At 41.5% G+C, this 22,480-nt stretch overlaps 2 protein-coding genes across 3 annotated transcripts in view; one reads left to right on the top strand and one right to left on the bottom strand.

Annotated features, from left to right (window-relative positions):
* Positions 1-9,991: 9,991 nt before the first annotated feature.
* On the bottom strand, positions 9,992-12,257 carry LOC307009359 (uncharacterized protein). Of its 2 annotated transcripts, XM_079633042.1 has the most exons (5): positions 11,451-12,257; positions 11,329-11,374; positions 10,998-11,089; positions 10,809-10,919; positions 9,992-10,591 (listed from the first exon to the last, which is right to left on the bottom strand). In XM_079633042.1, the coding sequence occupies exons 1-5, from the start codon at positions 11,825-11,827 to the stop codon at positions 10,519-10,521; spliced, it is 699 nt and encodes a 232-aa protein (XP_079489168.1). In that variant the 5' UTR covers positions 11,828-12,257; the 3' UTR covers positions 9,992-10,518. The 2 variants fall into 2 exon arrangements, with proteins under 2 accessions (XP_079489168.1, XP_079489169.1); XM_079633043.1 differs by lacking the exon at positions 10,809-10,919.
* A 2,336-nt stretch (positions 12,258-14,593) lies between these two features.
* The window catches only part of LOC307009352 (nuclear factor 7, ovary-like), a 16,031-nt gene continuing 8,144 nt past the window's right edge, over positions 14,594-22,480 (top strand). Inside the window, exons 1-5 of the mRNA XM_079633034.1 lie at positions 14,594-15,244; positions 19,402-19,497; positions 19,707-19,937; positions 20,014-20,036; positions 20,118-20,236. Coding sequence (XP_079489160.1) covers positions 14,843-15,244; positions 19,402-19,497; positions 19,707-19,937; positions 20,014-20,036; positions 20,118-20,236 — 871 coding nt within the window. The 5' untranslated portion in view covers positions 14,594-14,842. The remainder of the gene's footprint in view (positions 15,245-19,401; positions 19,498-19,706; positions 19,938-20,013; positions 20,037-20,117; positions 20,237-22,480) is intronic.

Here is a 22,480-nt window from a genome sequence, read left to right as displayed (position 1 = left end):
TGCTATGAGGTCATGCAAATATTCTTTCATCTCACGATACAGCGGTTTTGGCACAGACAAATAAGTGCGACTGACTGGCTCCTCATCTTTAAGTGAGATACTCATTTGCAAATCCCTGATACACCCAATGTCGTTGTCTGACTTAGAAAATGAATGGCACTCTTCTCTTAGCATTTGCTGTACTACCTGTCTCTGGTGTTTACTCAGGTGGCTAACATCAACGGGCGGGTCCCATTCATCAGTACTTGTGTGGTCAAGACAGTTATCCGCAACCTGGATGTGACATACTCCAGCAGAGGTAGGGTTTGCTGGCACCTCAAACATACTAGCAGGTAAGACATTCTTGACAGGCTGTACTGTACCGATCGGGGTCTGGCCAATAAGAGTTACATCATGGTCAGTGTCATTGTACACACCAATTGTAATATTTGTTGGAGCCCCTTTTGTTAGCCTCACTAGACTTTCTGTGAATTCAAGCCCATCCGGCCACTGGTGATTCACATCAGGTTCAAAAATGAGTGTGCTGTCCTCTTTAACTGGCTGTATATACACTCGGCATGATACCTGCACAGTACTACGTTTGGGGACGTTAACATGCCCTTTTGTGGTCTTTACTGTGTATTCACATGAGGTCTCTGCACTCAGAAGTTGAATGAATGCCTGGACTTTGCTCCTCTTTAGGCTGGGGAATGCAGTTTTCACAGTTTTCTCAAGTATGTTGTTGTTTACGGTGTTTAGTTGTGCTTGATCAATGGAGTTCACAATTTGTTCTATCACATTGTAACCTATGATAGGGTGAGAGAGGTTTTGACCCCTTGCTACGAGCATAGGAATGACAAGTTCAGCTTTGTGAGATGGCTGTGATAATAATTTGAATGTCACTTCAACATATCCACTATAGGGCATATCAATGCCGTTGGCAGCTACAAGGTTCAACGTATTTGGAGCCTCAAGAATGTCGGAAACATCTCTCAATGGTACTTCTGGTAAGTATTCCTGTTTCCACACTTCATCAATGACACATACCTGAGAGCCAGTGTCCCACAGTGCTTGAAATCGTTGGCCGTGCAGGTAACATTCCACGAGACATTGCCTCCCAACTAATGACGTCACAGGGGAATGCTGGTTAACTTGAGTGATGCAAGGGGTGTGAATACTCATTGCCATAGAGAAGTTTGAGACTGATCTCATTGAGTTGATGCAAATTTGCTTATGTTCAGCCCAATGGTGAGTTTGGCAGATCTTAGAACAATACAGTACCTTTTTACATTGTGAACACTGCTTCATCTGCTTATCTGTCCTTCCACAGGCTGCACATCTCTGGGACTGGTTAGTAGATCTGGTTACTCCCTGTCCCGTGGAAGTAACCGGTCTCCATTTAAAGGAATCTCTCTTGAAGGCTTAATGCCACGAATTCTGCATCCCGCTTGGAAGTGCTCACCACTGCCACATCGAAAACAATGCATGCAACGGTCCTCTGTTCTTTGCTGCTGACAATTGAAGCACTTTCTTGCTTGGGAACGAGAAGTTGGTGCATAATATTGTCGAGGCATATACTGGGGATGAAATTGAGTGTTAACTCTTGTTTGGTTGGCACCCGGTGGTGTCCAATAGGGCTGCACTTGACACGGAACAATTTCTCTGTCAGAAGCTCTCTGTGAAGGAATGGGAAATTGTGGTGAGGCAAAGGCTGGTTGCTGCATCGATTCCCTGATGTGAGCTATTTCAGCATTGAGTGTTTTTAGTGAAGCTATGTCAGTTCTCAGTTCTTTAAGTTCTGTCAGCACGTCGAAAGATGGTTTCGGCACACTTTGAGTCACACTGGATTTCTTATCAGTCACTTCACCACTGGACTTAACTGCATGGACAACAGTAGTTGTGTGCTGCACATTGGTTTTCTTTTTCTTTTGTCTTTCTGCCTCATTGGCACAAGCACTGTTTAGTTTCTCCAACAGAGCCTCATCGGTGGTATTGGGGTCCAGAAGTAGGGGCTGCATGTCTACTTTTATGCTGTCACTTTGGAGACCGGTGAGTACAGTATGTAAGAACATGCTTTGAACTAATGCTGGATCATATTTGAGGCCTGATTCTGCTTCTTGGGACGCAAACAAGATTTTCTGGCGCAGATCTAGAACACGCATAAGGAAGTTCTGTGGTGTTTCTTTGTTTCCTTGGCATTCAGAGGTAAGTTGCTTATAAAGTTCAGTTGCACTTTTTTCTTGGAAGTGAGAGCGCAGGATTCGCCTTAAGGTAGGTAGAGTCAGGTTTGGTTTTCCTTCTAAGTAGCTCCTTAACTGTAAGCCTGGGGAAATGGCACGGATGACTGCATCAACAATCTCACATTCTGGGTAGCCTCTGCTCAAACCGTTCTCAATTTGGTGTGCTAAACTTGAAAAAGTTAATTTCTCTTTTTGACCTGGGTCACCAATTTGTCCAGAAATTTTGAAATCTTTGCGCCAAGGTGGGCTGGGGTGTTGGGTACTCACTAAATGTGGTGGGTGTGCAGCAATTTGAAGCTGAGGCTGGACAATGCTGGGTTTTGTGTTCACCTCTTCCAACTGTTGAATTTCATTCAATTTTTGTTTCATTGCACTTTTTAGCTCATCTAACTCCCTTTGCAATCGATCTTTTTCTGTGACTTCGCCTGGTCCTGCGGTCTCATTTTCAGTGGCTGTATTTATTTCTGTAATTTTATCTCTCAGGCTTAACAGTACAGACATGCCGCCATCTTCTAGTTCCGTCATGTCTTCTTCGAGATGTTGAAGGATATGAGAGATCAAAGACATGCGAGATTTAGATGAAACATTCTCTTGGTCTGCTATTTTCAGGAACTCACAAACACTAATAAGCTTGTCTTTGGGTAGTGGGTTTAACATGGCGATAACTTCAACTTGCATTTCCTCTAGCACTGTTGTCTCCATTTTGACAATAGAGTGGGCCTTTTCACTGAGTTGGGGCTTACTTGAGACTGACTGAACTTTTGTTTCACCTGATGATCTCTGTGGCCTCAGGTTTATGGTTCTTTGCCTCTGTCTTGCCTTTACTGCAGGAACTCTATCCACTCTCCACTGTTGATCTGGGTTGTTTTAGGGGATGTACTGCATCAGGAAGTGTCGGCCAGGTAAGTGACGACTGCCCTCCAAAGAGTAAATCCCAGCGGGGCCTCCAAAATGTTGTACCCCTGAAAAGGGGAAGAATATATTTAATCACAGAAAACTCGCACTCGCTGTTTCTCCACTGCAAGCTTTATGTAGAATCTTTTTTGTAATAATTAACAGTACACTTTTCTTTTTCAAATTAACCTCATTGACATCTTTCTTAACATACATTCAACAATTTGTACCATACACATTTAATTACATAAGTACACTTCTTTATAATAGGCTATTTGAAAACTATAACACTATAAAAAGTATACACAAAAATACAATAAAGCATTTTACAGTTACCTGAGTATAAACTCTTTTAAATGTATCTTTTTTTAGTCATAAATGCATATTAACTATATGGCAAATCAGTCATAAGCACGTAAATGTACTATTTCAGCTAGTTATTTTAGCTGACAATGCATCTGAAACTCTCAATTCACTTTTCATACTTTATATATTCACCTTTGTTCAGCAAGTCAACAAATCAGCACTAAATAAACAGGATTACACCTTAAATACACAAATATAGAACATATTCGAGCTTCGCGCCATTATATAGGGCAGGCCATACACCGTGACCAACGTGCTTAAAATGGATTCTGAGCTCGCACATTTCTGAACCATTTCAAACACACAATCAAGATAATACTCGTGTCTGCATACTCTTAATAAACATATTAAAACATCAACGTATTTTGACTAATCATTATACTTCATACCTGAAAAGGGGAAGAATATATTTAATCACAGAAAACTCGCACTCGCTGTTTCTCCACTGCAAGCTTTATGTAGAATGGAGAAATCCCGCGAGCTCTCCCCCTAGTGTTCACGCAGACCAGAACAATCGATTGTCCAACTTATCGTGCCAATTAACTGATCACAGATAAACTCAAAATAACTATAAACTACATATTTATATTTTATAGACTTTTATACATATTCAAAATCGCGACTATATATATATATATATTAGTGTACACAGACTTATGCATTTTTAAAATACACATGTTCCTTTTCAATCTGTCACACTACCATCCTTCATGGAGCGGACGACATTGCCACAAAGATACCCTCAGCACCGTCTCAAGTTAGACCTGTTAAAGCGGAGAAACCTAAACTCCCACCTAGAGCTTTTTGTCCTTACTGCGATAATGAGGACCATTATCTTAGTCAATGTCCCACTTTTAAGTCCTTTGATAAACAGCAAATGATTGAATGGATCCAGACCAATCATCGTTGTTGGCGCTGTGGACGTGCACACCAAGCAGCCCAGTGCACACTCAAGAAGCCTTGTAGCATCTGTAAAGGGAAGCACTTACAAATCCTGCATGAGGTCAATACAAAGAGTACCAGAGAAGGTTCCTGCCTTGTTAGTTCAACCACTGAGACACTGTACTTGGACAGACCCACTGACTGCAGGCGTGTTCTCCTAAAGGTCATCCGGGTCTTGCTGCGCTATGGAGGCAAGACGCTCGACACCTATGCTGTCATGGATGATGGGTCCGAGCGTACTATTCTTCTTCCTGATGCCGCCCATGAGCTTGGTATACAAGGTCAAGCCGAAAACATAGCCTTGCGGACCATCCGCCAAGATGTGCAGACCATCAGTGGTACTACGGTTACCTTCCACATATCTCCTGCCACGCATCCACAGAAGACCTTTAAGATCAATGCAGCATTCACTGCGAAACGTCTTGGTCTGGCCGATTACTCCTATCCTGCCAGTTTGTTGGAGAAGTACAAGCATCTTAAAGATCTCCCTCTGCAGGCCTTTGAAAGAGTGAGTCCTCTACTTCTCATCGGAGCTGATAACACCCATCTAATCACACCAATTGCACCTGTCCGAATTGGGCCACTTGGTGGTCCGGCCGCCATAAAGACAAAGCTAGGTTGGACACTGCAGGGACCAGCCAAGATCTTGGAGACCAAGTTGCAGCCACAGCAGTGCCTTTTCCTGTCTCTCAACTCTGCGGATGATCTTACCCGTGGTAAGAGCCTGAATGACCTTATTGAACCTAATCGGTGGAGCCAAGGGCCAGAATTCCTCCTCCAACCTCAGAGTACTTGGCCAGCACCACCAGTTGTGCACAGCTTAGTGCCTGATGACGCTACGGAATTAAAGCGAAGTGCCTTCTGTGGCGTGGTCAACGCAGCACCAGTGACAGCAGATGGTAGTAAGTTTAGTAGCTGGAAAGACTTGGTCGAAGCAGTAGCACAGGAGTTGCACGGGGCGGCAGAACAAAGTGGCTCCCCTCCAGCCGGTGCTTACCAAAAGGCAGAACTGACCGCGCTGAGACAGGTCCAGATGGATAGTTTTCATGAAGACTACCATCTGTTGAAGAGTGGTAAGCCTGTTCGTTCTAGCAGCCGCTTACTTTGTCTTTCCCCAGAGTTCGACAGAACCAGTGAGGTAATACGGGTTGGAGGACGATTAAGGCGGGTGGAAGGATTAGACCCAAGCACAGTACACCCTATCGTGTTGGATTCCAGTCACCCTAACACTCAGCTACTCATAAAGGAATATGATGCTCGCCTTTGCCATCCAGGACCAGAGCGAGTGTTTGCGGAGCTCCGTCGAAAGGTGTGGATACTGAAAGGGAGAGAGGCAGTGAGAAAGCACCAGCGAACATGTCTTGAATGCTGTAAATGGAGGTCGAAGCCAGCCTCCCAGAAGATGGCTGATCTCCCTCCACCACGACTTCGGTTGTTCAAGCCTGCTTTTCATTCAACCGGAATGGACTGCTTTGGGCCTCTCCTGGTCAAAATAGGTCGTAGGACGGAGAAGCGGTGGGGACTTTTATTTAAGTGCTTGACCACCCGGGCAGTGCACCTTGAGGTGCTGACATCTATAGATAGTGATGCCTTTCTCATGGCACTACGTCGGTTCATAGGTCGCCGTGGGAAACCTGCAGAGTTATATTCGGACCAAGGCACCAACTTTCGAGGTGGTGAGAGGGAGCTTAAAGAGGCCTTCAGTCAGCTCAGTGGTGATCTGCAGCAGCAGCTAGCGAAGCAACAAATTAGCTTTCATTTCAATCCTCCAGCTGCTCCACATTTTGGAGGGGTGTGGGAACGCGAGATTCGTTCAGTTAAGGCCGCACTTTATACAACCCTGGGCTCAGAATCAGTAACTGAAGAAGTGCTTCGAACTGTCCTCATAGAGATTGAAGCCATCCTCAACTCCAAACCTCTTGGTTACGTTTCAGCAGACATTGCTGATGCAGATCCGATCACCCCAAACTGCTTTCTAATGGGGCGGCCGGATGGGTCCCTACCCCAAGTCGTATATCCAGTGTCTGAGCTGCTAGGAAGACGGAGATGGAGACATTCACAAGTATTATCTGACAGATTCTGGACGGCCTTTATAAAGTATTACTTACCTAACATGCAGGCCAGGGGAAAGTGGCAGAATCCATCAGTAGACATCAAACCCGGGACAGTTGTCATGCTTGTTGACCCTCAGTTACCCCGTTCATTCTGGCAGATCGGGAGGGTACTTAATGTCTTTCCTGGGGCTGATAATCGAGTTCGAACGGTCGAGGTGCAGATTAAGGACAAAGTCTACACGAGACCCATCGCTCGACTGATTGTTCTTCCAGAGATCCGAGATGAAGGTGATGAAAGCCACACTGGTGACTAACGATATTCCATATAGTGCCGGCCTTTCAATGGAGCAAATTTGTAGCCAAATTTGGGGGCGGCTGTGTTGGAAAGGCCGAGTCATGTGCGCATGCGCTACTTGCTGTCAATCATCATCAGCAGAGAGCGCGACTGTACGAGCGGGACTGTACAAGCAAGACTGTGTGTGCAAAGTGCGTGAATAAATATATGTAAGTTGACTGTTTACCTAGTTTGATGATCAATACTTGTTAAGGAGCTGTAAAGCCTTGATGTCATACTTTCATAAAGTGATGCATGTTTAAGAGAGATGAATCCGTTAATCGCGTGAGGTTGAGGTTGAACTCTTGTTATTTCGAGTTTAAGGACGCGATCTTTATGATTATGTGCCATTCATTTAAATTACCTCAGATTTAGTTTCGGTTTGAATATTATGCCATTTCTGACCACCGGGTGGCGGTATTGCATATTTTCGTTGCTTGTATATTGATTTCTTTATTTAATATAAAATCGGACCTGATAATTCTTTATTTGAGAAATGTAGATTTGGAAGTAATGTTTGTATAATAATACTAGAGACATTTGTTAATATATATCTTTATTTCTTTCCATTTGTAGACCACATAAACATACACATCTAGATCACTTCAAGCAATCTGTGTACTGCTGTGTTGTGTATAGCCGAACTGTCAACAATAAACCACCTTTGCATGGAACTGATTCAATCCATTGTGTTCTGATCGACACCCCATTGAGGAAAGCTAGAAATAATAAATCATCACCTATTACAGTCCTAACCTTCTATCGAATAATTTCATTTGTTACAGGAGCCTATGAGATTACTCACTGTCTGATTCAGAAGTGCCCTCCATTTCCACAAAAGTGGAGGATGATCATGCCAATGTAGGTTGTTCAGTGTCATACCATACAGTGTATACCAGTTTAACTTCTGAATAATGTATAATTCCCCTTTAATAATTGATTTAACATGATTAACACATCAGACACAAGTCAGATTGACTGTAAGTCTACTACTTTTGTAATTGGTATAGTACAATTCTTTTGTGTTACCCTTATTAATGCAACCATGTCTGACAACTGTGACCCTACAGATACATAAGTGCCATCTACTTCCACAAAAAAATATAGTTTTAGTGGGAATGTAAGGAGTCATTTAAATTAAAAACTATGAAGTGATTTCTCACATTGAATCATATATTTTACATTTGTTTACATCCACAGTTAGGGGACGAGTTGGATTCTTCTTCTTCAGCAGTGATTGATGTCAAGGTAAGACCAATTCATGCAGGACTATTTAGTGTAGTTTTATAGAAGGAAATGTTATGTACTGAGTATATAAAAGTACATTTTATTTTCAGATTAATTTTCAAGTTATTTGTTGTTAAAGGTAATTTATTTTTACTTGATGATGATTTTTTTATTATTTTGGTTTTCTGCATTTTGAGTTTCCCTGCATTTGTTTGTAAGGTACCTTGTCCCGTGTGTTCTGCGAAAGAAATGGCAATACTGCCTCTCATAAACATGAAGACTTCACAAAGCAAGTCATACAATTAACAGCCTACACGAACACCCGTTCGATCGATCTGCAGTGTAAAACAAACAAAATCAAACAAAAATTACAACAGAAATGCAAATTAACACATTTGCAAAAAGAAAAGTGAAATATGTTCTGCAATAATATTGGCATGTTATGCAATTCATCCTCATAAATAATATGGTAAACAGAACAAAATAATGTACAAAACAGATATTCTCGTCAATGTGTCCGTCTGGCGGAGCAGATATAGATGCAATTAGATAGACAGATAGATAGATATTAGGGAGATATATAGATATATAGATAGATGATGTAAGATAGATGTATTAATTGTCCACTGAGGAAAGTTGTTTTCATAGTAAAAATTTCTTCATCAGCTACGGAATCATGGTATTCATGCATATGCCTTTAGTTTGTTTTATTTTTGATAAAATAACGTATGACGTATGTCTCAACTATTCAGAAAGCTGCAAGAAATTACATTTGCACTGAACTATTTCCCATTTCCACGTAGATTATAACTGACATCTGTAGCTTGTCAGATGCAATTGAATGGATGGAAATAAAATGCCCCATCACAATGCGTAATGACGCACAATGGCTGATCTTGTCCGATCATTTCTTTTTTATTTCGGCCACGGTCCGAGGTTATGAGGCTACACACATTTACGGATTTACATATTTAAAAACGCATTTACGGCGTCTGCAACCTTTTGCCACTCAAGTGACTTTTTGGCATTAGTAATGCCCACACTGTGCCCTCCAAACAACATGTTTCTCCTCTTTTCCACCTCGCCAACGATAACTTATACTTCACATTGAGTGAAGTTACGTTTTTTTGATTTCCTCTCTGTGTTTGCCATGCTTTCGCAATCGATGAATATTAACTTGTGGGCGTTTCAAGGACTATTTATGGGCAACTATGGGCGTGACATGAAGCCGCAAAAGTTGCGCTACATTTAGAATTGATTGTGATTTATTAAGGGAAAACTGCGTAGGATGTGCGTGCGCGCGGTTTTATAAATCCGAATATTTCTGTGCGTACGCACGTCCTATGTTTCATCTGTACGCCCCTTCTGACGCAAATCCTACGCAAAGTTTTATAAATGAGGCCCCTGATCACCGTCAGCAGCTTCATGCAGTGGCTTACTGGTCAGGGACATGTTCCCATTACTTCTGCACAAAGAGAAAACATTTAAATATACATAGAATTTGATCATGACTGTCAGCTACGATATGGTGAGCACAATTTATGCTACCCCCTTGTAAATGCATGTTCTTGTACTGTGACCTTGCCTACACGGCACCTAGGGACTTACACAGAGTTCCTTGACATTATGAGGCAGGCTGTGAGCAATAGCAGAGAATTTTGTCGTTCATGAGATGGATTCCTAATATAGAGTTTACTCCCTGTACTGTGTTCTCTCCCTTACTGTTATAGTGTAGCATTTTAAAAGGATAGAGATGCAGTAGCTTTATTTAAATTTTTATTTTTTATTTTTTTTATTTTGTTTATCATTGACATGTATTGCAAAAAATGCAGCAAAGATTGCTGCAAAATTGTTCCAAGACTCAATTCAGAAATGAAAATGATGTATATCAATATACAATAAGTTTCAGTGCAAAATAAAGTCACTATGCAGTACTGTCTTTATGCATGCTTTGTTTTTAATTTTATTTATTACAACATATTTGTTGAAACAAACTCCCGACAAAGCAAATACAGTTCTTTGACAGGGATATTAGGACCAGTTGAATTCAGCAGGTGTTCGAGAGCCCTCAACCCATCTGAACACAAAGGGGATTCAAATTCAGGAACAACAACTCCAAAATCTTCACCGGCATCATAAGAAGCTGCTATGTCCCAGTCTAGATCTGGCTCTTCCATGTCCTGAAGGTATAGCAGTTAAATACATAGTCAAAAATCCAGTTAGAGTAATACATAAACAGCAGTGTGGTGACAGACTAACTAAAGCAGTGTCACCATATCTCGTATCTCTCCGATTGGTCAATATTTGTGTGCATCATTCCAATCTGCCACAGTTGCTCTGGACTTCTATTGCCCTCTGTGGAGAGTGGATGGTGATTCCAGGCTTCTGAAAATGTGTCCAAGTCTGCCTGAAGTCTTTTGAGAAAAGTGTAGTGCACACTGAAAAGGTCCTCGACCACTGATAAGTCAAGCAATCCCTCTGCCTATAGGGAGTGCAGTGTGTCTGAGTACTTGTTAGTCACCATGGTTCTGACATCACGCCAGAGGCGCTCAATCCTATTAGAAATAAACAATAACAATAAATATTAGTAATAATAAAACAAATAATAATTAGGTTTAAAAGCAATGCAGTGAAAGGCATTTGAGATCAATTACTAATAAATGTAAAATATTTTGTTACATAGAAGTGACATTGAAAAGCTACCTACAGATTATTGAAGTTACAAAATATTAAGTCTTTTCATTTTAGAAATTTCAGACAGTTGTAATTTACCTTTGATTATGGACACTTTTCCCGGATATGAAACTTCCTCGGTCAGTTTCTCTTGAAGAAAACATGAACCTGGCTATCTGTACATTCTCCACTCCTTGGTCTCCCCTGACCCTGATTTATTTATTTATTTTTTAATATTACAATACATATCCAGACAAAATTCAAATTCGTTTTCTTTACTATACTCACCTAGATGGTAAGCCAAATCTTTGGACTGCTTCTGAGAAGAAGTGGTATGCTGTCGATGCCCGGTTGTTACTTGCTGCATTCAAGTACATGACCTGCAAATACAAAATGCAATATTAAGTAAATATAGGCAGGAGAAAATATAACATACATTGGAAATTAATGTATTACATGGTAATTTTCAATAAACAAGAATGTTTTTTTCAAGGAAATCATAGTGACTGGAATGATCTTGATACCAGATGACTAGTAACACTATAAATCAAATGCAAACTTGTGGTGAAAATGGTGAAACCTTTATATATATATATCTCAACACAGACTTTAAACATACCTTCCTGGAATAACCATCCACACCACCAAATATTACAATGTTGTATCTATTTACAAGATTTAAAAAAAGGGGTTTTAAAAATATGTTCTTAAAATTATACACACACAATATATATAACTTACCGTATCAATTTGTGATTTGTGTCTATGTGCACAAGAGAAAGGGGTCCTCGAACTGAGTACGTTCTTCGCACCACACATCCCAACCTGGCCAATCTAGAAAGGATTCCAATTGAATCAACGCGGTGCATTGAGGCAGTTATTCTCTGCCATTGCACACGTATTCCTAAAGACAACAACCTCCCTCTGCCCATTCTGTAACCAGCAACAGGCATATCATCCTTAATAGCTCTTACAAGGTTATCCAACTCCTCATCAGTGATGCAGCTATACAACCCTGAGATCCAAAGACCAAAATCGTTCATCCTTCTAAAGATGGTTCTTGTGAAAACGCCCATCATTTTTGCAATGTAATGCACAGGAAGGTTTGTCTGCAGCATCTCTGCTAACTCTTCTCTTTCAATTGCAAACCTTGGACGTCCTCTCAGAGCAACAGTTGAATCCACCACTGCATGTGGAGCTGTGGAATGTGGTGGTAGTCTAACTAGTTCAAACACTGCAGGGCCTGAATGATTTCGTAGGGTATTTCCGCATGTCTTTAGAGTGCTTGCAGGAGGTACAGCTGCTGACGGCACACAAACTCCATGTAATCCAGGTCAAGTGGAGATCTCAAAAGTGCTCTCTCAAACTTAGAGAGAAGCTCCTCCAAAAGATTCCTTTTCAGAATTTGCTGCAGAATACAGAGGAACAAAATGTGATTAAACCCAGCAACATTAGACATTATAATATTATATAGTGATCTTAATCATCTAACTTTTTGTAAGCTATAATAACTTAAGAGAAAAATAAAGTATACAAGTACAGTACACAGCATAAATGATTACACCCCATCTAAACATGAAATATATTTAAAAAAAAACAAAGTTGTCCTAGATGTATAGACCATTTCTGAATTTGTTGGGTTTCAGAGGGGTGTATTCATTCATACTGTGTACTGTATTTTAACTTGAGAAGCCAGAACCCCTTTTACATTTAATAGAAAATATAATGAACCACTCAAAATTGGCATAATAGTAATACACAGGATGATAACAAAAAGCTTACACAACAACTCTTGCTTATTGATATAAACACATCATTTATGTTTCATCCAAAGCCCTTGTTAGATTTACAACTATTTAATGGACACTTTTTACATTTCTGAGGTTCTCAGAACCAATATAATTTTGGTTGTGTAAACGTATGGTGGTGAATGGGAGGGAGTATAGTGGTTATGTAGTGGTGAACTACAGCATATATAACTTTGCATTCCCATTTTGCTCCAATTTTTAAAAAAATATTTTAATGCAAATAACACAAATAATAGTGTTATAAATATAAAATGTAGAAAATTATAAACATTTTGGTAGATTTACAATGCGAATAACCATGGAAATCTGTCATTACAGTATTATTATCATTATTATCATTATTATAAGCGGATTATCAAATATCTCTTAACAACACAAGAATGCAATCACTACCCCTAAGACTAGTGTAGTTTCTGGTAAGAATCTATTCTATATTAACAATGCATTGAATCACATTACACATTAATAAACAACAATAAATAAATAAATAAAAACAAATTAAGTGATAACTCACATGCATCTGCTCCGTTAATGAAGCCATGTCTTAAGTCAAGTAGTCTCGCATAGCCAGACCTTCAGACTGACGGCTGAAGGTCTGGAATTCATAGCAGCTTTCTTTGGCCAAGGCCCGCCCATAAGGCCGTTTGACCGACATGTCAAACAACCAATTACAGTTCGTTTCGTTCAGCGTCACGTTTCGGGGCGTGGAAATGTCCCCACAACAACAGACCGGCGTGCAACAAGTCTCCACTAAGTGCCTCAAACTAAACTCCTGGACATCTCTTAAAGAGTCTATGGCGTGAACCTCGCATACTTTTGAGAATCCTACGTTTAGCTGATCTTGATAAATGCTCATTGTCATTCATGTAAACACAACAGTTTTTCTTCCGCAATCACACGTCTGCGCTTTGTTTCCCGGCGGACCAAAAATAAACGCGACACTCGCGCCCCCCGGAAATCCGATAAAATTCAACCAATCAGATGATGACTTCGACGTTCCTGAAGTGTTTCCAGTTAAGTGTACCATATGCATCAGACGTTTAGCCAGCGTTCCGTGGGCGTGACGTCTGAGGCTGAGACTAGTAATTGCTCAACTTGCAACATGCGCCCGAACCCCCCTAGCAAGATCCCTTTAGCAAGGACCTCTTTATTTATAAAACCCTGTGTACGGCCCTGCTCATGCTGTTCACTTTTTATATAAAAAATAACATTATATTATTTATTCATAATGGCTTAAATAGGTTAAAATATAAAATATAGTTTGTGATATTTAGCTCACTTTGCTGCAAAGGCTCTGTTGGCTTTTATTATTTGAAAAATAAAAACTTGTGTTAAATTTATGCAAATATTTTATTATGACTACATCACAAAGAGTCAAGTCTTGTAAAAGCATTAGATTGAAAACATTGACATTTCATAAAAGTGTGTAAATAATAGAAACGCAGTTCAAAATGGCCTTTCTTTAAATGCAAATGTTCTTTGAGTATTTCATTTGTGAAGGTAATGCATGCCAAGTACTCACTATACTCCTAATTACAAGAAGAAGAAAACTTCTGGATGTGTGACAGGCTGTGGAACGGGGTTTGGCCACGGAAATTTTTTCAGTCAAAAGATTTTTTTTTACTTTAATCCCTGTGAATATTATAGGTTGTATTTTTAAACAGTTTGAATATTTTGGAAGTGAAATATGAAAGGTGAATATGGATTATTGAATTTTTATTAATGAAAATGTGTTTGAAATGTTTTGAATTGAAATATTCACAGTTTAAATATACAACCATGATGAATTTCATCCCATAAAAATGCAAGCCCTAAAAATACAATGCATTAAAATGAAAGCATGGTTAATGCAATGCAAATTTTTTTCAAGTAGTGCAATTCAACAGGCTTTTTTATTTCAAAAACATTTGGCATTATTTTACTTCCATATTTCGTGTTTGATTCAAGGTTTTAATTAATAGCATTATAGCTGAGAAAGTTTTAATGTAAGTTTTGGAAAATGGAAGTTAAAATTTAACCTGAAGAAACCCTGATGTTGTTCTTTGAACCAAATGTGATCATAAACTCCGCCCTCTTACAACACTAACCAGGAAGAGACTGACTTATTATTTCTCTTTCTGTCACGCTGACTCTCGTCTCTCTCGACAAAAGCAATAAAGAAGCAGCGATCAGTGGAGAATGAAGACAAACACTTTCAAGAAGGATTTGTGAGACATTTTTTTCTGAACAGACAGCAGATCGTTGTGATTCTCAATGTGATTCATTTTTAAAACCGTAGTTCAGAAAGTGAAAGTAGTTTATGTTGCTGGAGCTCAAACAGTGAAAATGGCTTCACTAAATGTTTCTGCAGAAGAGCTGTCTTGTCCCGTGTGCTGTGATATCTTCAAGGCTCCTGTTGTTTTATCATGTAGTCACAGTGTCTGTAAAGAGTGTCTTCAACAGTTCTGGAGAACCAAGAAAACTCAGGAGTGTCCTGTCTGCAGGAGAAGATCCTCAAAAGACAATCCTCCTTTTAATCTGGCGTTAAAAAACTTGTGCGAGTCGTTCCTGACGGAGAGAAATGAGACGCGTTCATCAGGATCTGAGGAGATCTGCAGTTTACACAGTGAGAAACTCAAACTCTTCTGTCTGGAGGACAAACAGCCTGTGTGTTTAGTGTGCAGAGATTCACAACAACACGACAGTCATAAATTCAGACCCATCAGTGAAATGGTTTCATCATATAAGGTAAGACAAATATCTCAAATATATGGAAATGCAACTGAAAGTGACATGAAGAGAGTAGTGAACACACACACACACACACACACGGGAATAAGCCACAATGCAACGGATATGCTCCCGACCACTAGAGGGCTCACAACAGACGATCTGCATTTATAGACAGTTTTAGGTAATAGTGATTAGCAATCACACATCCAAGTGGAGCTGCACACTGCTGGTGGTTGAGGAGAGATCCGACATCATTGTAAAGCGCTTGGGTGGACAGTAGTACATATGAAAGCGCTATATAAATGCCTCTAAAGAAGGCTCAAACTAGGGCTGGGCAGTATATCGAGTTTGTACAATATATCAATATATATTTTTTGTAACGATATGGAATGAGGCAATACCGTTTATCGATACAGTAGTTTGATACGAGCACATCTGAAAACAGCGGATGACGCAGTGTGAGCTGTGCAGTGAAATTACATAGTACAATTTGTGCTAAACATGTTATATTAAGGGCTTCAAAATAACTGGTAAGATATAGTTAACAAGTTTAAAGCAGCAGATGCTCTGACAGATAACGTTACTGTTGCTGACTGACAGATACTTGCGCTGTTGAATGCGTTTGAGATGTGGTGCTTTCCTCAGTGCTTAACTTACAATTCACAGGCATATTCTGCATCTGTAAATGTTAGAAAGTCAAACAAATATGTCCATTTATTTCACTGTCAAGAGAGGACGAGCTTCTGCAAGCGAATCTCCGCTAATATTCAAGCTTCCGTGAACGAGCGCCGCCGCGCGCATGCGCGCCAAACAGACGGAGCACAAGTGAATAGTATCGCAATAATTCTGACAAAAATATACATATTGCTAAAATATTTGTTGTTGGAGTCAATAAATGTGCTATATGTGGAATTTTAAACCTACAAGTATATTTTAATGAAAGTGACCTTTTTAATGGGGTAATAAAATGCAGGCTAATATAATTAGTTTGTGCTTTTGTTTTTATTTGCATTTTTAGTTTAGCCTTTAGTCAATTTAAAAACAAAAGCATTATTTTTGTTTTTAGATTGTAATGTTATAATGTAATGTGATTCCAACCACCTTTTTGCACATAATATATTTCATAGCCTGCATTACATTCACTATATTTGTTTCCATATCCTTCAATATCAACATTGTTTGTAGTATATCATTGGGCAGGATGTCAATAAAAAAAATAAAAATACAGATTTTCTTTATCCAAATAGAAAACCGTAGAAAGTATCAAGACACATATAGTATATCGCCATTTAACCAAAAAATTTTGAGATATTAATTTTTGCCCATATGGCCCAGCCCTAGCTCAAACATCCATTTTGTAACAGACGTGTTTATTTGAGCAATTCCGTCAAAGAAACAACACACTAAAGCCTGTAAAGCATTTAAATAAATATCAGTAAATATTGTTAACTTAAATAATATAATAAAGTTAAATATTTAAAAAACATTAGTTTTATATTTCCACACAAAGACGCGTGATATAGCCTAGCCTACCGGGGGCTTTCACACTGGTAGTTTGGTTCGGAACGGCGCACGGTTCGCATGAAAAATCGCTAATGTGAACGCTGTCATGCGGACTCGGGTGCGCACTGGGGTACCGAACCCGAGACTACCTGGAGGAGGTGGTCTGAGTTCGGTTGCTCCCGAACCGTGCTGTGGTTCGCGTGAATGTGAAAGCAACACGAGGAGCTTCTCATTTCTTATTTGTGCATCCTCGTTTCCTTCCCTCGCTTCCTTTCCTCGCGTCTCAGCTGCACCCTCTGGAGGACGCGAGGGAAGGCTGCAAGGAAAGAAAAGGAGGACATAGGAATCGAATTAAAGCTTTTTTCTACATTGGAATACTTGATCACTCGAGCGTCACTTCACAGCGTCATCAGCAGCGCTCAAAGGATCTGTCCTTGTGTTGTTGAAGTTAGGTTATTTAAATAATTCATAATAAATAATAATAAAGCAAAATACCCTGTTCAAATATGTGTGATGTGTGGTTTATATAAACTGCAAACGTAAAGTATAAATGAAAAAGATTGTGGCCGATGTGAAAGGGGAGGAGAATTGATGTGTGCGTCACGTTTATTCAATAAAACACTTCCGCATAGGATACACCTGTGTATCCTCACTCATGTCACGGGACGGGGGAATCAAAGACGGCAGGCAGAGATGAAGGATCCAAATGCAGGGAGATTTTATTGAAAATAAACAATCATAACTTACGTCAAGAACACAATAACACTGAGAAAAACGAAGAAACCATGGGGAACTGGAGACACCTGCATGATATGAAACAACGACCGACAGAGAACCAGAGAAAACAAGGGCTATTTAAACAAAGGGGTCAACGAGCTTAACAAGGGAAAATGACACACCTGGAGCAGACTAATGAAAATGTAAAAGACTACAAAACTACAACCTGGCCACAGGAAACAGGACAAAGGAAAGAATACAGAAACTAGACACTAAGAAACTACAACATTAAAGTCCCACAGAGCACAAGACACAGAAGCAGATCTGACAGCTCATAGCTCCTCAGAAGGCCTCCTCACTCCTCGATCCTCGATCCTCTCGGTGCAATTAGAGAATCGAGATGTCCTTCAAGATGGCTGAGCTCGATCGGTTTCCGGGTCATAGGATGGAGGACGGAGGAGACGAGGAGGGATATTGAGAAGCACCCATTGACTCGGGTGCGCGCTTGTTCAGGAAGTAAAGTGACCTGCGCATGCGTTTTAGCTGATTATTATGTATTTAGTTAAATAAAAACGCATGTAAGGGATGGTAGTGTTGATGATTTACCTTGGATAAGATGAGCGAGAGTGAGCCGGCAGTGTATTCGCGCATAGCGCGTGGAATCAGGGAAACAAATGTGGAAATCCACTGTCTCCTCAAAAGAGTCAGTTTTCAAGCAGCAAAAGACCACTTTATGCGACACACACACAGTAAATATGTGTTGTTCACTCAGCTGCGCATAATAGCACCGAATTAATAAAAACACAATATATTGACGTTCTGTTTTCTATCATGCGCCGTGCACGTTTGCGATGATGTAATATGCAGGTAAACGCACCAGGGTTTGATAGAATCAAGTTGAGTGTGGAACCAGACCAGACTGCGGGGGGCGCCGGAACAATCGCACTCGGGCTCGGACCGCACCAAAGCCCAGTGTAAAAGAGGGATGTGGGACACGACCAGGAAAGAGACCATCGATCTCTGTTCTGATATCTTCAGGTTTTCTACTTGTGGTCTGAAGAGTGTATGTTATCTTCCACAAGGGAAAGACATTTAGGCTGTTTGATTTTTACGCTGCCAGAGAAAGAGAAACTAAAATCACCCGCGCGTGTAAACACGCTTTACAAATAAACTTGCCGTGCCTTACCATGTCCAATAACAAGCACAAACTGTGTTAAAAAGAATTTGACATGCAAGTAAAAAGGTAGGCGATCTGTCCTACAGCGTTTTTCTACTTTACCACAGAAAATAATGTAAATATAATTGGCCGAATAAAAAGCGAACCACACACATGACACTGCTGTTGTTGTATGCTCATTTTAATACAATCCAATATTTATTGATAAGGCACATTTAAAAACAACCAAGGCTGACCAAAGTGCCGTACAGAACAGAATACAAAAATTAAATAATAATAAAACAACCAATAAAGGAACACACAACGATAGATAAACAATAATTGTACCAAAATCAAGCAGTATTAAAAGCCAAAGAAAATAAATATGTCTTTAAAGAAGATGTGAAGGAGGAAACAGAAGCTGATGTGGAGAGGCAGACTGTTCAGAAGTTTTGGGCCTGCGGTCGCTTGTGTTTAGTCCAGCTCAACCACATTATACATACATTTCAGAGATAGGAGGAATTAGGAACTACAGGGGCAAATACATTTTCACGTTGGTGTTGGATAACCTTTTGCTTTAATTAATAACATTCTCTTTTACAAACTGTACTTTGTGTTTACTCAGGTTGCCTTTGCTTTATGTTTTAATTTCTAAGTCAATTTAATATGAGATGTGCAGAAACAGAAGAAATCAGGATGAGGGAAAATACTTTTTCACTGCATTATATGATCATATCACTGTATTGTCTTCTCTTCTTCTCTTCACTGTAATCTTGTGTTTTTTGTTCAATTCTAGGAGGAGTTCAATACAGCGCTGAAGTCCTTACAAGAGAAACTTACACGCAATGGAAAAATTAAAGGAGAGTTTGAGAAAACAGTTCAACACATCAGGGTGAGGAAACAGAATCAAGATCATGTATAGCATCACTGTATACAGTTATGATTTAATATAATGGATTCCAGTTGATCATTTCTGTAAATGGCGAGCATTAATCTGCTTCTGGATCCGTTATATGTCGGGTATCCGAGTTCATCTCTGATATGAATGTTAAGTGTTGATGTGTGTGGATTGAGATTGAAGTGAATGTGATGTGATTTCAGACTCAAGCTGAGCACACAGAGCGTCAGATTAAACAGCAGTTTGAGAAGCTTCATCAGTTTCTCAGAGATGAAGAAGAAGCTACAGTCACTGCACTGAGGGAGGAAGAGGAGCAGAAGAAGCAGATGATGAAGGAGAAGCTGGAGGAGATGAACACACACATCTCAGCTCTTTCACACACAATCAGACACATGGAGGAGATGATGGAAGCCAATGACGTCTGCTTTCTGAAGGTCTGATCTCACATCATTGGTTGATCATTGGTTGATTGATTGAGTTCTTGATGATAATGGTGTGTTTGTTCTGCAGGAGTTTCCAGTCTCCATGGAAAGGTGAGTGATCTGCTCCTGTCTCTGGTCTCTCTGGTTCTGACCCAAAGCCACTGCAGTTCTGACTCCTGAATGTTCCTCCAGAGTCCAGAGCTCACAGCCGGATCCACAGATGGCTTCTGGAGCTTTGATTCATGTGCCACGATACTTGGGCAACCTGCCGTTCAGAGTCTGGAAGAAGATGCAGGACATCGTCCACAACAGTGAGTCTGGAGATCTGAGCTGGAGAGTTAAAGGCTCTTCATGACACAGACAGACAGACAGACAGACAGACAGACAGACAGACAGATAGATAGATAGATAGATAGATAGATAGATAGATAGATAGATAGATAGATAGATAGATAGATAGATAGATAGATAGATCCCTTCTTGACCGAGAAAAGGCAGAAAGTAACTTTAGGGCGCGTTTGTATGAAAGACACCAAATCCCACAATGCACCACATTGCAAAGCTCCGCAAACCACTCCCACTAATTCAGAACGGCAGAACAGAGCTTGAAATTAATTTCACACAAACATTAAAGTTAGTTGGCGAACTCATTTCCTCGTTTGTATTTCTTTCGCAATGGTGAATGATTGCATGGTACCGGGATGTTCAGTCAGAACACATGCAGTGTGGAACTATGATGGTTCACAACACAAACGTCCATGTCCTCGTCTCATTCAGAGATTTCGTCCAGGAGAAATTGGTATCGTTGAAATTCTTTGCAGCAGACGGACTCTATCTCTGTGTCCGTGTGCGCACCGGCACCAGCAGTCGCCCCAGCTCGAGCTCCGGGCTCCTCGTCCGCCACAGGTCTTCTGCGCCGGCGCCTCCTGTTCCTCCATCAGCCTCCGCCGCTCTCCGCTATATTGCGGCTCGTACAGATAGACACGGACATCGGTTTCCAGCAACAGACTTTCAAAATCCTCTTCTTCCATATCATGAGTAGTTCCTTCAGACATTCTCGTAAATTCCCATCTGACTCCATAAGCGTTTGATAGCTTCCAAACAAGATGGTGGATATTTATTTTAGTTTCTGTAAGTTTAGTCCCACCCCCTGATCTGTAATAGGCCTGTAGGGTGAGTGGGTCCTGCCCCCTGATCTGTAATAGGCCTGTAGGGTGAGTGGGTCCCGCCCCCTGATCTGTAATAGGCCTGTAGGGTGAGTGGGTCCCACCCGCTGATCTGTAATAGGCCTGTAGGGTGAGTGGGTCCCACCCGCTGATCTGTAATAGGCCTGTAGGGTGAGTGGGTCCCACCCGCTGATCTGTAATAGGCCTGTAGGGTGAGTGGGTCCCGCCCCCTGATCTGTAATAGGCCTGTAGGGTGAGTGGGTCCCTCCCCCTGATCTGTAATTGGCCTGTAGGGTGAGTGGGTCCCACCCCCTGATCTGTAATAGGCCTGTAGGGTGAGTGGGTCCCACCCGCTGATCTGTAATAGGCCTGTAGGGTGAGTGGGTCCCACCCCCTGATCTGTAATAGGCCTGTAGGGTGAGTGGGTCCCACCCGCTGATCTGTAATAGGCCTGTAGGGTGAGTGGGTCCCACCCCCTGATCTGTAATAGGCCTGTAGGGTGAGTGGGTCCCGCCCCCTGATTTGTAATAGGCCTGTAGGGTGAGTGGGTCCCACCCCCTGATTTGTAATAGGCCTGTAGGGTGAGTGGGTCCCACCCCCTGATCTGTAATAGGCCTGTAGGGTGAGTGGGTCCCGCCCCCTGATCTGTAATAGGCCTGTAGGGTGAGTGGGTCCCACCCCCTGATCTGTAATAGGCCTGTAGGGTGAGTGGGTCCCACCGGCTGATCTGTAATAGGCCTGTAGGGTGAGTGGGTCCCACCCCCTGATCTGTAATAGGCCTGTAGGGTGAGTGGGTCCCACCCGCTGATCTGTAATAGGCCTGTAGGCTGAGTGGGTCCCACCCCCTGATCTGTAATAGGCCTGTAGGGTGAGTGGGTCCCACCCGCTGATCTGTAATAGGCCTGTAGGCTGAGTGGGTCCCACCCCCTGATCTGTAATAGGCCTGTAGGCTGAGTGGGTCCCACCCCCTGATCTGTAATAGGCCTGTAGGGTGAGAGGGTCCCGCCCCCTGATCTGTAATAGGCCTGTAGGGTGAGAGGGTCCCGCCCCCTGATCTGTAATAGGCCTGTAGGGTGAGTGGGTCCCACCCGCTGATCTGTAATAGGCCTGTAGGCTGAGTGGGTCCCACCCCCTGATCTGTAATAGGCCTGTAGGGTGAGTGGGTCCCACCCCCTGATCTGTAATAGGCCTGTAGGGTGAGTGGGTCCCGCCCCCTGATCTGTAATAGGCCTGTAGGGTGAGTGGGTCCCGCCCCCTGATCTGTAATAGGCCTGTAGGGTGAGTGGGTCCAGCCCCATGATCTGTAATAGGCCTGTAGGGTGAGTGGGTCCCGCCCCCTGATCTGTAATAGGCCTGTAGGGTGAGTGGGTCCCACCCCCTGATCTGTAA

This window comes from Phoxinus phoxinus (genome assembly GCF_949152265.1).
Source record: "Phoxinus phoxinus genome assembly, chromosome: 13".
Classification (NCBI taxonomy): domain Eukaryota; kingdom Metazoa; phylum Chordata; class Actinopteri; order Cypriniformes; family Leuciscidae; genus Phoxinus; species Phoxinus phoxinus.
This window is presented reverse-complemented; position numbering and strand designations above follow the sequence as displayed.

Bases quoted from the DNA above. Each gene is read 5' to 3' on its own strand.
- LOC307009359 (XM_079633042.1), bottom strand. From the start codon at position 11,827: ATGCTGCAGACAAACCTTCCTGTGCATTACATTGCAAAAATGATGGGC. The intron at 11,375-11,450 runs GTAAGTTATATA...TCTTGTAAATAG, and splicing joins ACAAATCACAAATTGATACG to ATACAACATTGTAATATTTG. The intron at 10,592-10,808 runs GTAAATTACAAC...TATTTCTAATAG, and splicing joins AAAAGTGTCCATAATCAAAG to GATTGAGCGCCTCTGGCGTG.